The following is a 12,268-nucleotide window of genomic DNA, read 5'->3' on the forward strand; positions in this document are numbered from 1 at the left end:
CCACAAGGCCAAACATACAATGCACCAGAAACAAAGGTCCACATGAGCTCTGTGGCCAACAGTGGGATCCCCCAGGGGACAAACTTCTATCTCCCCTCTAAAGTGGTGACCTCCCACCCGAAGCTCCACTGGAGACCAGCACAGATGGTTTTTCCACCCTCAGGAAGCAGAAGGCAAAAGACGACACAGTTGACAACCACGTACTTCATACTCCTCCGCAAACCCACAGTTTGAGTCAGCTTGCTGCTTCTTAAAGTAGGCTTCAAAATTTTCCACTCTGATTAATTTGGACCTAAGAAAGCAAAGCAACTCATTAGAATTTTTAAATAGTTTATTATTTATTTATTTATAAGAAAGAGGAGGGGAGGCATGCCAGGGCATCTGGCCACAGCACAAGTGCCACCTTGTGTGTCTGGTTTCATGTGGGTACTAGGGAATCGAACCCAGTCCTTAGATTTTGAAGGAAGTGCCTTAACTGCTGAGCCATCTCTCCAGCCCTAGGATTTTTTTTTTTTTTTTGACATTTAATGAATGAAGTTCGCATTCAAAAAACAATAGCAGTTTGGCTGGGCATGGTAGCTCATGGCTTTAATCCCAGCACTGGGGAGGCAGAGGTAGGAGGATCATCATGAGTTTAAGGCCAGCCTGCGACTACAGAGTGAGTTCCAGGTCAGCCTGGGCTAGAGACCCTACTTCAAAAAAAAATTTTTTTTTTAATAAAATTAAAAATGTACTTACTTTTTAGGCCTTCATCATAGAAAAGGAAAGAAAAAATAAGCAGTTAGAAAGACTCATTCATTTGGGAAGCAAATATCACCTCAAAAACCAGAACATAACGGGAGTATAAAAGTAGTACCATTCATAAATCATTAGAATGGGCATCAGGAACCCAACTCTATTGTAAAATTGACCATGTTCGTGGCTTTAAATAAGTTCTTCTCTTCCCCCAGGTCTTGATAATCAACACGTTTTTTTAAAAACCACAAAGTATCTATGGTTGTGGTTTGAATGTGAAACACCCTCCATACGCTCGTGTCTTTGAACACTGAGTTTCCAACTCGTGGCACTGTTGTGGAGCCTGAGAGGTAGACCCTTGTTGGAGGAAGTGGGCCACTGGGGGTGGGCCTTGATGTTTTACAGCCTAGCCCCACTTCCTGGTTATCCTCTACTTCCTGTTTCTAGCTACAAATGTGGTGAGCGGACCTGCCTTGCCTTCCCCACCACAGTGGAATATAACCCCGCAAAATTCTTTCCTTCCTTCAATTGCTGGTCAGCAGCAATGAGTTAAGTAACTTATGAATCTACTTATAAAATTAGAAATGTAAAATGATAGAACAAGGTGGAAGGGAGGGAGGGTGGTAAGCTAGCTTCAGGAGGCCAATGTAACAGAGATTCCTTATAGGAAACAGCTACCAAGAATGTCCAGATGCTCATGGCCAATGTTTCAATTATGAAAAATGACAAGTCCCATCAACAATTCTGTAGATAGCCACTGAACAGATTGGGAGATTCCTTAAAATAAAGCTTGTAACCCTAGAGACTTACTTAATTTGAGAAAAGGACACTTCATTGTTCTTGGCGTCTTTCCTATTTGAAAGAAAAAAGACCCATTAGACAAAAAGTTTCATTGTCTACTTCCCCTTTTCACACATCTACCAAATGCTTTCTCTCTGGGCAGCAGTTCATATCTGACACTAAAGCCTGCTCAAATGATACTAAACTTGACAGCTCAAGCAGAAAATGCCAAGGGAAAAAAACTGTAAAGTTACTGTCTTTCATATTATTAAAAAGCACTGCAAAATCTTATCCAAGCAACTCTTAGAAATTTCCTTATAAATACCAGCAGTGCATTCCCTTACTGTAAAGCATTGTTCACACTCTGCTTTTAAAGCCTTCCTGAGCAGTTAATACAAAGTAAAGAGCCCAGCCAGGGGGCAGGCCCAGCGCCTGCACGCTCCTGTGTGGCTGACTCGACTCCACCATGCTTTTAAGAACAGACTTCTGGGAAGGCCATTTGGCAGCATATGTCCAAACTGAAAACAGGCCTACCCGCTGACCTAGTAACTGGTCCACTTGGAAACTGGCCTCATGAACTTGCCCAAAGTATATCACAAGGATATTTAAATGTATAAAAATATTGAAAATATTCAGAAAACTAGTTAAGTGAGTGATGGTACTTCCATACCAGTAAGTAAGAACTAACTCACTACTTAAGTGCTGGTGACGCAGCTGTCCACAGTGTCTTCAACTGAATAAAGCAGGGCAGACACTGTCGTGTGTAACATGACTGCGTGTGGGTGAAAATGCTAAGAGTAGCTCTGTATGCTGCAATGATGGTGGACTATTGCCTTTGCTCTCGTTAGTACTTTTTTTTGTGATCATAGTTAGCTAGTTGATCGACTGACTGACTGAAGTGTTGTGACTGGGTCTCATTTCATAGCCCAGCTGACTTCAAACTCCATCGACCTGCTACGGCCTCTCCTGATTCCTTGTGCTGCCATCTTTCCCTGTTGGGTTGCCTGGCAGTGCCCATGCTGCAGCTTTTATTAACCTGCGTGAAGTTCTAATTTATGTTTTGGTAAAAAAAGAAAAATATTTAAATGATCTGGAGAGAATCAGAGTAACTGACTTATCTGCAGAGGGGAAGGTAGGTTTAATGGCTGGGTAGAATAGCTTTATTTTTTATTTTAAAATAATAAAATAACCAATGGAACAGAACTGAATTCCCAGCCTTTAGTTCAAGAAGTAGCTACTTGATCTTTGACAAAGGAGTCAATAACAAACACTGGAGAAAAGACAGCATCTTCAACTAATAGTGCTAGACAAACTGGATGACCACATGTAGAAAAATGAAACTAACAAGACCTGCTCCTCTCGCCATGCACAAGAATCAACTCCAAATGAATTCAAGACATAAGGCCTGAAACTCATAATTGCCTGGAAGAAAAAATAGGAGGAACTCTCCACAATATAGGAGTGGAAAAAGACTTCCTTAACCATATCCAAGTAGCCCAGGAAATGAAACAATCACTTAACTGGTGGGAGTTCATGAAACTAAAAAGATTTTGTATAGACAAACATACCATAAACAGAGTCAACATACTACCCAAAGAATGGGACAAAATCTTCACCAACTATACCACTGGCAGTTGCCTAATATCTAGAATCTACAAAGAACTCAAAAAAAAAACTATGAAATTAAAAAAAAAAAAAGCAATCCACCCAAAAAATGGGGCAGAAAACTTAATAGGGACTTCTCAATGGAAGAAATATAAATGACTAATACTTATTTAAGAAAATATTCAACATTCTCAACCATTAGGGAAATGCAAATTGAAACAACTATGAAGATTATACCTTACTCCAGTCAAGATGGCAATCATAAAAAATCAAATGAAGGCTGGAGAGATGGTTTAGTGGTTAAAGTGCTTGCCTGTGTTAAGTGCTTGCCTAAGGACCCATGTTCAACTAACTCTCCAGGTCCCATGTAAGCCAGACACAATGTGACACAAGTGCACAAGGTTGGGCATGCACACTGGGTGGTACATGTGTCTGGTGTTCAATTATAGTGGCTAGAGGCCCTGGCACATCAATTCTCTCCCTCTCTCCCTCTCTCTCTCTCTCTCTCTCACACACACACACACACACACATTCTCACTCCCACTCTTGCTCTCTCACATTTAAAAAAATAAAGGCCAATCTGTTGGGCTTGCCTCAAAAAAAAAAGTTAGAAAAAAATCAAATGACAGGCTGGAGAGATGGCTTAGTAATTTAGGTGGTTGCCTGCAAAGCCAAAGAACATTCAATTCCCCAGTACCCAAGTAAGCCAGATGCACAAAGTGGCATATGTGTCTGGAGTTCGTTTGCAGAGGCTGGAAGCCCTGGCATGTCCATTCTCCCTCCATTTCTCAAATACATAAAATTTTTTTTTAATCAAATGACAATAAATATTGGGGAGGATGTGGAGAAGGAAGAACCCTCACTAACTGCTGGTGGGAGTGCACACTTGTATAACCACTATGGAAATCAATCTGGAGACTCCTGAAAATGATGAAAACAGAGCTACCAACTGATCCAGTTATTCCTCCACTAGGCATCTATCTACCCTAAATGCTCCACTCTTTGCCACTCAACCATGTTTATAACTGCTCAATTCACAATAGCTAAGATCTAGAATCAATCCAGATGCCCATCATTTGATGACTGGATAATGAAGATGTAGTACATATACACAATGCAACTCTACTCAGCAGTAAGAAAAAAATGATATATTGAAATTTGTAAAAATAAAAAAAAAACTGAATGAACTTAGAACAGATCATACTAAGCAAATTTACACAAGCACAGAGAGACAAGTGCCGCATGTTCTCCTCCTGTGGTTCCTAATCTGGAGCGCCTTCCTGAGTTGCAGGCATACCTTACAGGCAACCTGAAGGTCACATAATAGGGATGGAAGTTTTTCAGGGAAGGGGAATGGGAGGGCAGGGAGAGACACATGCAAAACTAAATCCAGAATGAATTGGTACTACAGAAACCTTTCTCCTGGATAGCAGATTAAAAGATATAACCCTCAACAGAAGTATGCAGGGATTGTCTGGAAATTAGGGCACTGGAGAAGATGAGATGAAGCCTAACCCTAAAACCTTTGGTTCTGGCTTATAACTCCCAGTACCAGAAATCAGTTACAACCCACACTAGCCTCTTGAGTGGAGAGCCCTAAGAGGTCCCCAGAACAAAACAGGCTTCTGTCAAAGCTCTTGATAACCCTCCTGAGGTAATAGGTAAGATCCTACTGCTGAAGACACCACATGCTGCTCACACAGAACATCAAGAGATCAGCTGGAATCTGGAAGGAAGCCAGTTCCCAGATGCTCCGCTCATGTACTGCTGGGAAGTGCTACGTAAGCTACTGGGGGAAATGGCAACAACTTTGTGTGGTAGCAGGGGACGCTGCCATAGAAAACCAGCCAGCCTGGCAAGATGGGCACGCCCATGCAATAGTGGCACCTAGGTGGATAACTATGGCTCTCTGATTGGCTAAGAGAGCTGTTCAGTGGAAAGGGACTCATAGCTGGAGCTGGGAACCAAGTCAGAATCCTTTGGAGACCAAGATCATGGACTCCAATGAGAAGTTCCATTAGTCTTCAGTCAAAAGAGAGGGTACACCCATCAAAATCTCTATTAATTTACAATGCTTATCCCGTCGAACCTATGCTGACCTCACTCTCCTTCAGAGAATCTTTTTTGTTTTTCAGGAGGCTGCGAGAACCAAGGAGATCAACCATTCCTCACATATCAGCCAGGGCCCAGGTGAGAAACAGGAGTTGGCGAGATGAGCAAGAGCGCTGCTTCCGTGGCGAGCCTGACAACCAGCGCCAGGGCCACTGACGGACACTGAGGATGTACAAAATGCACCAAAGAGGAATCCAGACCCTGCTGAGAGCACAACACTAAAACAGACTTAAAACACACCTACTACAGCTCAGGAAATTGTGTGGAAGAGGGGCAGAAAGATTGTAAGAGCCCAAGTGGAAGGGAATGTCCAGAGGCTCTGCCCCCTGTAACCCCCTTACAATGACTGACTGCTGTTCTCATAGCTCATAACCCACAACCGCAGGGGGAATAACAGCAATCCCACTGAGGAGGACTCCAGGGGATGGGGGGCAGGTAGGAGGGAGATGATGGTGCATGATGTGTCCATATAAAGTTTCTATGTAATAAAACACACACACACAAACACAAAAATAATAAACAACCAGGCACGGATGGCACATACATGTTATCCCAGCACTTAGGGGGTACAGGAATGCAAGGTCATCTTTGGCTACATAGCTAGCTTGAAGCCAGCCTGTGTTACATGAGAGTGCCTTAAAAAAAAAAAAAAAAAGGTGCTCCTTTTGTCTTTTCCTGAATTTCCAGGTCCCTGCTCTGGTAAGTCCCCTTCATCTCGGCCCTACTGGGCTGAAATGGAGGAAAACACCTACTCAGAAGGGGAGGGCAGGGGAGAGGAGAGGAAGGGAGGGAGAGGAAAGGAAGGGAGGAAGAGAGGAGAGGAGAGGAGAAGAGAGGAGGAGAGGAAGCCTGCCTGGGCTCAGATAGAAATTCCCGCCTGGCAGCAAGTAAGTCCCAGCAGATAACACCAGATTCACTAGTCATCAAGAGGAGTATGATGATGTGCAAAGACCAAAGTCAAGTTCCCTCCTCAAATATCCCACATTCCTCTTCTGAGTCCTTAGAAGGGCTTTTAAGACTGTCGTCTCAAAGCCTCAGGAATGAGATCAATCATGGAAATCACAAATCTACATACATGGTAAGCACTAAGGCTACTATTTTCACTATTTTACTACTTCACAGGGTGGTAAACAGAAGGAATAATTACAGATAACTTTGTGATCAGGCACTCTTATCCTCCTGAGTATACTAAGAAGAAACTTCCCAATAGCTAGTGAAAGACAGAGCATGCATCCAAACCTGATGACTCTATAATGAACTCTCTTACAAGCCTATGCAAACTAGCATTTATTGAATGTAGCTCCCACTTATCAGTGTGGACCAGTGGCCTGATGTGGTAGCTGGAATCAGGCTTAGAGTCACCCAGCTGAGGGCAGACAGGAAGCAAGATTGGTCAGATGGTGAGAACTGCAGATGACAGGATGAACATGGAATCTCTTGAAACTATGACTTCCGATTTTATGAATGGTTACAATTTCCTAACAATAAAATGCTTCCTTAAAAAGTAGAGTGTGGAGGCCAGGGAGATGGTTCAATGGTGAAAAGTGTTGGCTGCACAAGCCTGATGACCAGAGCTCATATCCCCAGAACCTATGTAATTGGAGCCACATGCATCAGACACCCACTTGTAATCCCTGCCCAGCTGTGGGCAAAATGGGAAGTTGAGTCAGGAGACTCCTGGAAGTTTGCAGACCAGGTAGCTAGCCTGGCAGACACATGACAAACAAGAGCCTCTGCCTCAGGATAGAAGGCTGGCACCCGAGGTTGTGCTCTGACCCCCCCCCACACACACCCACATACACACACACACACACACACACACACACACACGTGCGCCTTGGCACATACACACATAGTAGAGTGTGAGAATTAAATATGCAAAATCACCTTTTCTTCCTCCAGAAGATGAAGCCTCCCACGGCTACAATGACCAGTGCTCCGAAGATGCATCCGAACACAGCTCCACAGATGACACCTGGGAAAGTCAAGAGGGTTCACACAGGGCCATGTGCTGTGCCTGCAACCAGCCTGGTGACCTCACTCCACAAGGCTGCCGCCAGGGGCGGGGGAGGAGGTGCGCGCGCGCGTGTGCGCACACACACACACACACGCACACGGAGACTTCAATATCTACGAGTAGTCTAGTGTTTTAGGCATTGAGTTTTTTGTCTCTAGCCACAAAGACAAAGCCCCGGCTTGAGAAAGTCTCGGTTCCTCAATTGCAAATGTGGGGTCTGGGCTACATCCATGGTTTCCCCGCTAGCTCTGGCTTTCTGAACCCAAGTCACCCATGAACAGAAGTCCTCACAGCATTATGCCCACATAGCCCGAAGCCCCGGATCGTCTGGGAGAGGTAGGCACTACCTGAGCTTTGTTTAAAGAAAGCCTTCCTTGTGCTCAACAGCAAGCAAGCAGGAAACATTCCAGACAAACTAATAAACCAGTCAGCCCCCCAGTGGTGAGATTCGGAGACGCCCCATTACCCAGCTGCACAGTGCTACACGGCAGCATTTAACAGAGAGCCCCAGGTCAGAATTTCAGGCCTGTCTCTTACCCAGTGTGCAACTCTGGCAAATTACTTCCCATCTCTGGGTTTGACCATCCTCATTTCTAAAAGGGACACAATTTCATTGGCTTCTTCTTATGCAGATATTCAAGGGTCTATGAACTATGTCACTGTGTGCTAGCAGATGGTCCCCACATGACTACAATGAGAGTGAAGGAATTAAAAAAAAAAATCACTGCACATTAGACAGCTGGCTTTAGAGAGCACAGGGGCCAGAAAGAGGTAAGTTGAGCTGACCCCAACTGCTAAGGAACATGTCAGCTTCTGAGAGAGGAGAGCCAGTCACTGTCGTTCTCTTGGGACCCCAGGAGAGGCTCACGGACAGCAGCGTTCTCTGGACACTTGGCACAAAGCCCATTGCCTTGGTGACAGAACTGTGGTGTCTCTCTACCTGGATCCTGAGGCAAGAACACGGCTTCTGAGTAACGGCTGAAGGACACATAGCTCTCGGCCCCATTGATGAGTCCATCATTTTTCAGGTTAAAGGTAATATTGGTAAAGCCAGCCACACAAGCTCTGTGCGGGACAAAGAGGAAAATAAAGAAGCTGAAATGGATCTACCATTTTATACTCATAAGTCTCAGTCCCCTACACCCACTGCATGAGCCAAAAAGTTACCTGTAGGAGCCCAGAGGCTCCAGCCTCCCATTGTAATAGCCAAGGGTGGTGGACTCGTTTCCCACATCAATTTCATATTTCAAGACTTCAGACAAGACTCCTGAGCATCCCCTCTCCTCTGTCCTTATGAGGTATGTCACATAAGTATCTGAGGCCCCCTTTTTGAAATCTTCATATGTGTACTTCAAAACTTCTGCCGAAGGGTGACCAGCTTAAAGAAAGGAACACAGAAATCAAATCGTAAGTAACAGTGATGCAGGTGTCTCACAGAGGTAAGCTGTGACACTGGCGATGGGTGACAATGATGACAGTGACATAGGTGTCTCACAGAGGTAAATTACGGCACTGATGATGGGTGACAATGATGACAGTGACACAGGTGTGTCACAGAGGTAAATTGTGACACTGGTGATAGGTGACAATGATGACAGTGACGTAGGTGTCTCACAGAGGTAAATTACGGCACTGATGATGGGTGACAATGATGACAGTGACACAGGTGTGTCACAGAGGTAAATTGTGACACTGGTGATAGGTGACAATGATGACAGTGACGTAGGTGTCTCACAGAGGTAAACAGTGACACTGGTGATGGTGACAATGATGACTGACATAGGTGTCTCAAAGAAGTAAGCAGTGACACTAGTGATGGGTGACAATGACGACAGTGACGTAGGTGTCCCACAGAGGTAAACTGTGACACTGGTGATGGTGACAATGATGACAGTGACGTAGGTGTCTCACAGAGGTAAACTGTGACACTGGTGATGGTGACAATGACGACAGTGATGCAGGTGTCTCACAGAGGTAAACAGTGACACTGGCGATGGGTCACAATGACGACAGTGACGTAGGTGTCCCACAGAGGTAAACTGTGACACTGGTGATGGTGACAATGATGACAGTGACGTAGGTGTCTCACAGAGGTAAATTGTGACACTGGTGATAAGTGACAATGATGACAGTGACGTAGGTGTCTCACAGAGGTAAACTGTGACACTGGTGATGGTGACAATGATGACAGTGACGTAGGTGTCTCACAGAGGTAAACAGTGACACTGGTGATGGTGACAATGATGACAGTGACGTAGGTGTCTCACAGAGGTAAACAGTGACACTGGTGATGGTGACAATGATGACAGTGACGCAGGTGTCTCACAGAGGTAAACAGTGACACTGGTGATAGGTGACAATGATGACAGTGACGTAGGTGTCTCACAGAGGTAAACAGTGACACTGGTGATGGTGACAATGATGACAGTGACGCAGGTGTCTCACAGAGGTAAACAGTGACACTGGTGATGGTGACAATGATGACAGTGACGTAGGTGTCTCACAGAGGTAAACAGTGACACTGGCGATGGTGACAATGATGACAGTGACGTAGGTGTCTCACAGAGCTAAACAGTGACACTGGCGATGGTGACAATGACGACAGTGACGCAGGTGTCTCACAGAGGTAAACAGTGACACTGGTGATAGGTGACAATGATGACAGTGACGTAGGTGTCTCACAGAGGTAAACTGTGACACTGGTGATGGTGACAATGACGACAGTGACGCAGGTGTCTCACAGAGGTAAACTGTGATACTGGTGATGGTGACAATGATGACAGTGATGTAGGTGTCTCACAGAGGTAAACAGTGACACTGGTGATGGGTGACAATGATGACAGTGACGTAGGTGTCTCACAGAAGTAAGCAGTGACACTGGTGATGGTGACAATGATGACAGTGATGCAGGTGTCTCACAGAGGTAAACAGTGACACTGGCGATGGTGACAATGACGACAGTGACGCAGGTGTCTCACAGAGGTAAACTGTGACACAGGTGATGGTGACAATGACGACAGTGACGTAGGTGTCTCACAGAGGTAAACTGTGACAATGGCGATGGGTGACAATGATGACAGTGACGTAGGTGTCTCACAGAGGTAAACTGTGACACTGGCGATGGGTGACAATGATGACAGTGACGTAGGTGTCTCACAGAGGTAAACTGTGACACTGGTGATGGTGACAATGATGACAGTGACGCAGGTGTGTCACAGAGCTAAACTGTGATACTGGTGATGGTGACAATGATGACTGACGTAGGTGTCTCACAGAAGTAAGCAGTGACACTAGTGATGGGTGACAATGATGACAGTGATGCAGGTGTCTCACAGAGGTAAACAGTGATACTGGTGAAGGTGACAATGACGACAGTGATGCAGGTGTCTCACAGAGGTAAACAGTGACACTGGTGATGGATAACAATGATGACAGTGACGTAGGTGTCTCACAGAGGTAAACAGTGACACTGGCGATGGGTGACAATGATGACAGTGATGTAGGTGTCTCACAGAGGTAAACTGTGACACTGGCGATGGGTCACAATGATGACAGTGACGTAGGTGTCTCACAGAGGTAAACTGTGACACTGGTGATGGTGACAATGACGACAGTGACGCAGGTGTCTCACAGAGGTAAACTGTGACACTGGCGATGGTCACAATGACGATAGTGACGCAGGTGTTTCACAGAGGTAAACAGTTACACTGGCGATGGTCACAATGACGATAGTGACGTAGGTGTCTCACAGAGGTAAACAGTGACACTGGTAATGGGTGACAATGACGACAGTGACGTAGGTGTCTCACAGAGGTAAACAGTGACACTGGTAATGGGTGACAATGACGACAGTGACGTAGGTGTCTCACAGAGGTAAACAGTGACACTGGCGATGGTGACAATGACGACAGTGACGCAGGTGTCTCACAGAGGTAAACTGTGACACTGGTGATGGTGACAATGACGACAGTGACGCAGGTGTCTCACAGAGGTAAACTGCGACACTGGTGATGGTGACAATGACGACAGTGACGCAGGTGTCTCACAGAGGTAAACAGTGACACTGGTAATGGGTGACAATGATGACAGTGACGTAGGTGTCTCACAGAGGTAAACAGTGACACTGGTGATGGTGACAATGATGACAGTGACGTAGGTGTCTCACAGAGGTAAACTGTGACACTGGCGATGGGTGACAATGATGACAGTGATGCAGGGTCTCACGGAGGTAAACTGTGACACTGGTGATGGGTGACAATGATGACAGTGACGTAGGTGTCTCACACAGGTAAACTGTGACACTGGCGATGGTGACAATGATGACAGTGACGTAGGTCTCACAGAGGTAAACTGTGACACTGGTGATGGGTGACAATGATGACAGTGACGTCGGTGTCTCACAGAGGTAAACAGTGATACTGGTGATGGGAACAATGATGACAGTGACGGAGGTGTCTCACACAGGTAAACTGTGACACTGGTGATGGTGACAATGATGACAGTGATGTAGGTGTCTCACAGAGGTAAACAGTGACACTGGTGATGGGTGACAATGATGACAGTGACGTAGGTGTCTTACAGAAGTAATCTGTGAAACTGTGATGCGTGACGACCATGACAATGACATAGGTGTCTCACAGAGTAAAAAGTGACATTAGTGATGGGTGACAATGATGATAGTAACTGCCATCTCTCAAGTACCTCTCTGAGCCCAACTTTCCTTACATAGAATTCTTAGTACTTGGCTACCATTACCTGAGTTTCTTGAATCACACAAAATCTTTTCTCCAATCTATAGACAAGAAAATGAAGGTGCAGAAAACTGCAAGGACCTGGTCCAAGGTCACAGTGCCATCTGTGGAGCTGGATTCTTAACCCAGCCCATGTGGCATAAGCATGTTTCTCCCTCACAATAGGCCAGTCTAGGCCAGCCTGAGAGATCGCCACACAACAGTGCCTCCGTCATCTACCAGAGTCTAAGGTTAAGATTTGTCAAAAGCCATCCTAGAAAAATGTCAA

General features: G+C 45.4%; 1 protein-coding gene across 1 annotated transcript in view; it reads right to left on the reverse strand.

Moving 5' to 3' along the window:
* Nucleotides 1-12,268, reverse strand: part of Ptprj (protein tyrosine phosphatase receptor type J) — a 197,953-nt gene that overhangs the window by 22,111 nt on the left and 163,574 nt on the right. The window contains exons 13-18 of the mRNA XM_045148440.1: nt 8,417-8,627; nt 8,190-8,314; nt 7,120-7,207; nt 1,546-1,587; nt 739-747; nt 205-292 (exon numbers count right to left, since the gene is read on the reverse strand). Of these exons, the coding sequence (XP_045004375.1) occupies nt 205-292; nt 739-747; nt 1,546-1,587; nt 7,120-7,207; nt 8,190-8,314; nt 8,417-8,627 (563 nt within the window). The remainder of the gene's footprint in view (nt 1-204; nt 293-738; nt 748-1,545; nt 1,588-7,119; nt 7,208-8,189; nt 8,315-8,416; nt 8,628-12,268) is intronic.

This window comes from Jaculus jaculus, chromosome 1, assembly GCF_020740685.1.
Source record: "Jaculus jaculus isolate mJacJac1 chromosome 1, mJacJac1.mat.Y.cur, whole genome shotgun sequence".
Taxonomy (NCBI): domain Eukaryota; kingdom Metazoa; phylum Chordata; class Mammalia; order Rodentia; family Dipodidae; genus Jaculus; species Jaculus jaculus.